A 4,872-nucleotide genomic window follows, 5' to 3' on the forward strand; every position below is an offset into this window, starting at 1 on the left:
ATAACTTTGAGCTTAATTGTTGTGATGATCTTTTATTTAGAAAGATGTTGGTCAATGATCATTTTGGTTCTTTACAAGTTTCTAAACAAAGACACAATAACACATGTACGTATGTTTAAATTGACTTCCCTGCAGTAGAGTTACGTGTGACTGAAATTTTATTGTGTTGCACACTGCTTAGGTCGATCTGATTTCAGATACCAGACACATCTAGACGTTCTGCTACAATGAGCTGAACCCACGCTCGTCACCAGCTACAACCTACAAGCACAGAGGATACACTATACCCCTCCAAGGATTTCTGAAGCTTGGTGAGCAGAGCACACCATTCTGACTTTTTTTTTCTTTCCCATTATTTTATTATATTATATAAATTTGTACTTTACATTGCAAATTTCTCGTTCCACTATTCTAGTTCTGAAGATATGTACACATCAAGAGGTGTTTTTGCCAAGGCATTAAGTTCCATACTTTCATTGGTTTCTTTGATTGGAAAAAATCTTGATATGCTTTAACATTTTCATCCGCAATACCCTGATATAGAAACGTTATTCAGTTTTAATTACTAATTTGGGACATGGATATACAATTTATTCTTACACTACTCTTTGCAGAGAAAATTTGACTCCCAGCCCTAACAATTGCAAGACAATCTTGTAAATTGCTTGCCCATGCATATGAAAGTTGTTATTTTAAGATGACTCTAACATATAAGCAAGTGAAATATTACTCAACTAAAATAATTGTTGGGTTGTCTTTAGGATACAAGAGAAGTAAAATCTTAGTCAAAAAGATATAATTGTTGGATTGTTGCATTTTATACATATGGTGTCAAATTGTAGCTTTGTGGGTATTTTTTTTATAAACATGAATTTTCATGGGTATTATGTTTACACGTCCAACGAAAAAGTTAATTCCGGAAGCCGTGGCAAAACACAGGCATTCAACTAGTTTTGGTTCTTTAAAGTTTCTAAACAAAGACACAATGACACATGTACGTATGTTTAAATCGATGATAAACTCATTCGCATAACCCATAGGATATTTGTGCATGATCTATATTAAACCCCTTCGGATCAAAGTGACCCGGGACTCTTTTGGAACATCATGAAAGGCTCGGTAGAACGCATGACTCTAGAAGGAAAGTGATGGTTTGCTGCATTACTCATCATTTATCCAAAAGAAGGGCTCGCTCATAATGCATTATTGAATTGACGACTATACATGCTGAAACGCCATTCTGCCGTTCCAGATAGTGTAGCATAGTAGTAGTACAAGGATGAAGGAACATGAGCTCAAGCATTTCATCAAATTGGCATCCATTTTACAAGGCCAGCCCAGCCATTCCCTGTCCAGAAAACCTCTCCCAACGCACACATACATCTTCTAAAAACCCCAAACTTGATCCTCCTTCTCCCTCGCAAAGCTTTGAGCATAGTATGCCTCCTTTAATCTTTAGCCATCCGTCCTAAACATTAATTCTTCCATCCATCTCTACACCTACTAATTAAGAATCCTACTAATTAACCCTCCTGCCTGCCTGCATGATGAGCATGCAAGCATGTCCCCTGCGTGCGCATGGAGCCTTTGCATCTCCCTTTGTCCCCTCCTCTGTCTGCCGGCACGCTCGACATCTATCACGCAGGCATGCTGGATCGTGTCCTCGATCGATCGCCGATCGATCTACAGCCCCAGCAGGATGTAGTAGACGAGCGTGATGGGCAGCGCGATGAGCATGCCGAAGATGACCCTGCAAGCACAACCCGACGGCAGGTGAGACAAGGATCGGAGGAGAATCTCGCCCACGCTAGCTAGCTGAGAGAATTATTAAGTAGGCATGCGATGGAGGGTTAATTTGGCCAGGGGGGGACATGGAGGAGCTTACGCCGTGCTGAGGATGTCGGGGTGCACGCTGTACTCCTTGGCGAAGACGAAGGGGACAATGCCCTGGGGCAGCGCCGCCTGCAGGTTAAACAAACAAACATGGCGTCAGTTCAGTGGAGTGGTCACAGCTGCGACTGCGAGGGGAAACGAGGGGGCCGGGCATCGAGCTGTGCGTGCGAAAGTGTAAAGCGAAAGCGGGCGTTTGCCGCGCTTTCCCGGCGCATGAACATGGCGGAGCGCAGTTCATGATTCCGGACGGACCGGCGTGCCCCGGCAGGCCGGCCACTTGACCGGCCGATCGATGTTCTTGGTGGGGTGCGTGCGTGCTCGCTTTCTTTTTCTCCGAAAGGCGCTTCTTGTCAGTGTTCAAAATCCTGTGTGTGAATTGTGGTCTGTACCTGCACGATGGCGACGTGGAGGAGCTTGCCGCGGAGGCCGACGGCGATGGAGGCGGCGGCCATCACGGCCGGGCCCGTCAGGAACCGCACGGCCATGGCGAACGATGCCCGCTTGTTCCCGCACGCGATGATCCGAGGCTGCAGCGCCATGAACAGACCTGCGCAACCCACATGCCCATGTATATGATGTCAGCGCTACGTATGGTATGACCTCAGCTGTCCGGTGTGCATGCATGCAGAGCAGAGCACTGAGCAACTCACCGAGGCTGAACATGGCCATGCCGAGGCCGGCGTCGGACAGGATGGCGATGGACTTCATGATGATGGCCGGCATCTCGAAGTTCCAGCTGCCAAGGAAAGAAACGGAATACATACATTAGTTAACGGGCGCTAATTGCTCGATTGATGGTGGAACGTTAATGGCCGTCAAGTACCGGAAGCAGACGAGCGACCAGACGAGGCCGATGAGGCTGGAGTAGGTGTTGGGGTTGCGGATCAGCTTGCGCCACACCATGATCAGGATCAGCCGCGTCATCACGCTCGTCGGCGGCATCGCCGTCGGCGCCGCCACCATGCCCTCCTGGTTCCCCAGTTCCTTCTCGTCGCCGGCCTCCGCGTCCCTCTCGCCGGCCATCCCCTTGTTCCCGAAGCTGAAGTCGTCACGCTCCACGCCGTCAGCTGCCAGCCGAGAACAGAGCGGATCGATTCGTTAGCACAGCCACAGATGGAAATAACCAAGTCGACGCACGCCGGAGAATGTACAGCTACAGCAAGTCGAAAGTATTAGGTACCTTTGCGCGGGGATGCGACGGCCACGCGGACGTCCTTGGCGCCGGCGGCATCGTTGTACGCCTCGGTGTTCCCGTTGCCAAACACGTCGGACACGGGAGACGCGCTGGAGCTCCACACGAACATGTGCAGGTCCTTGCCGTCCTCGCCCTTGGCGCCAGGCTTCTTGCCCTGCTTCGGGGCCGCCGCCATCGCGGGGTTGGGCGCCGGGTACTGCCCGTACTTGCCGCCGGCCTTGTCCTCCTCGTAGTTGGACGGGCGCGGTGTGGCGCCCGTGCGCACCACGGGGCCGAACGTGTCGGCGGCGGCGAAGTTGGAGCTGCGGCCCACCATGGAGTAGAAGTCGGTGTGGTTGAAGCTGGAGCCGCGCGGCGTCGGGTTCCGGGACGACTGCAGCGAGTAGATCTCGGCGTTGGTGAGGTTGCTGGGCCGCGGCGTGGTGCTTGAGAACCCCATGGAGCGGCGCGAGTAGATGTCGGACCTCGACGCGTTGGAGCGGCGCACGGTGACGTGAATCTTGCCGTCCTCCTTGACCTCCGCCTCCGTCTCGATCATGCCCCGCCCGCCGCCGTCGAGCGACATGACGTCCGGGTCGACGACGATGGAGGCGATGGCGCCGGCGGTGTCGGGGAACTGCTCCGTGATGAGGATCCTGGCGCCGCGGTACTCGAACATGAAGAGCATGAGGGTGTACCAGATGATGCACTGGAGCACGACGATCTGCACCATGAGTGACCCGGACTCGTCGCCGTACATGCCCTTGAGGAGCGGGATGCCCATGACGAGGGTATTGGGGAGGGTGGAGAGGGAGAAGAGCGTGATGGTCCACTCGAGGGAGCCGTTGCGGGAGAGGTGGCTCCAGCAGGCGAGGAGGGCGAGGATGATGAGCTTCTGCAGCGTGTCGGCGGCGATGAAGCGGAGGTTCATGGTGTAGGGGTTGTTGCTGGAGATGAAGTGGAAGGAGAGGAGCGGCACGGCGAAGAGCGCCACGAAGCGGTTGATGCCGGAGCACTGGTCCGGCGTGAAGATGCGCCACCACTTGACGGAGCCGTAGGCCAGCATCATGGCCACGTACAGCGGCACCATCGCCGTCATGACGTGGTAGAAGTCGGTGCCCGTGATCATCTTGCCGTTGGGTGGCCGCCGCCGGTGCCGCGCGGCGAGAAACGCTCTTCTAAGCTGTCAAGGAGGCAGGAAGGGTGTACGTTGGGGCTCGTTCGATCGGTGTGGGGCGTGGGAGTGGAGCGCTTGCTGGATTTATGATGGCGCGGCCGGGGACGGTGGCCGCGGCGGCGGTGTGGCGATCGAGTAGGTGGAGAGGAGGCAGGCGGGGGAGCCAATGAGGTAGGGGGGACCGGGGGAAGAGTGGGCAAGCGCGCGGGCGATTATTTATACACGTCATGTGGACACTCCACAGTAAACGGTCACACACCCCGACACTGAGAAAAGGCAAATGGGCAAAACGAAATGAAATAGGGAGTGGGAGAATACGGAAAGGCCCATTGAAATTTTATTCGTTTTGCTAGTTCTTAATTTTCGTGCTAGCATATGTTATACCCCCTCTGTCTCGGTGGGTTAGAGCAAGTACAATAAGTCCTAGTTAGCTGGCTACAAGGATTAAAATAGTATATTATTGCTTAGTTGGAAGGGAGAAAGGAGGAGAGAGAAGGATTAAAGTAGTATATTATTGCTTAGTTTATACTACCTCCGTCCCAAGAAATAAGGCGCACGCGTATTCCAAGACGAACTTTGATCATAAAAATTTAGCAACAAAATCTTAGTTATATTATATGTAATTAGT

At 52.5% G+C, this 4,872-nt stretch overlaps 1 protein-coding gene across 1 annotated transcript; it reads right to left on the minus strand.

Moving 5' to 3' along the window:
* Positions 1-1,248: 1,248 nt before the first annotated feature.
* On the minus strand, positions 1,249-4,196 carry LOC124673708 (probable auxin efflux carrier component 1c). The gene is made up of 6 exons (XM_047209749.1): positions 3,074-4,196; positions 2,717-2,960; positions 2,544-2,629; positions 2,283-2,440; positions 1,886-1,962; positions 1,249-1,750 (listed from the first exon to the last, which is right to left on the minus strand). Exons 1-6 carry the CDS (start codon positions 4,194-4,196, stop codon positions 1,684-1,686), a joined length of 1,755 nt encoding a protein of 584 aa, XP_047065705.1. The 3' UTR covers positions 1,249-1,683.
* Between the last annotated feature and the right edge of the window lie 676 nt (positions 4,197-4,872).

This window comes from Lolium rigidum, chromosome 1 (assembly GCF_022539505.1).
Source record: "Lolium rigidum isolate FL_2022 chromosome 1, APGP_CSIRO_Lrig_0.1, whole genome shotgun sequence".
Taxonomy (NCBI): Eukaryota; Viridiplantae; Streptophyta; class Magnoliopsida; order Poales; family Poaceae; genus Lolium; species Lolium rigidum.

Bases quoted from the DNA above. Each gene is read 5' to 3' on its own strand.
- LOC124673708 (XM_047209749.1), bottom strand. From the start codon at position 4,196: ATGATCACGGGCACCGACTTCTACCACGTCATGACGGCGATGGTGCCG. The intron at 2,961-3,073 runs GTACCTAATACT...CTCGGCTGGCAG, and splicing joins CGTCGCATCCCCGCGCAAAG to CTGACGGCGTGGAGCGTGAC. The intron at 2,630-2,716 runs GTACTTGACGGC...TTTCCTTGGCAG, and splicing joins TGGTCGCTCGTCTGCTTCCG to CTGGAACTTCGAGATGCCGG.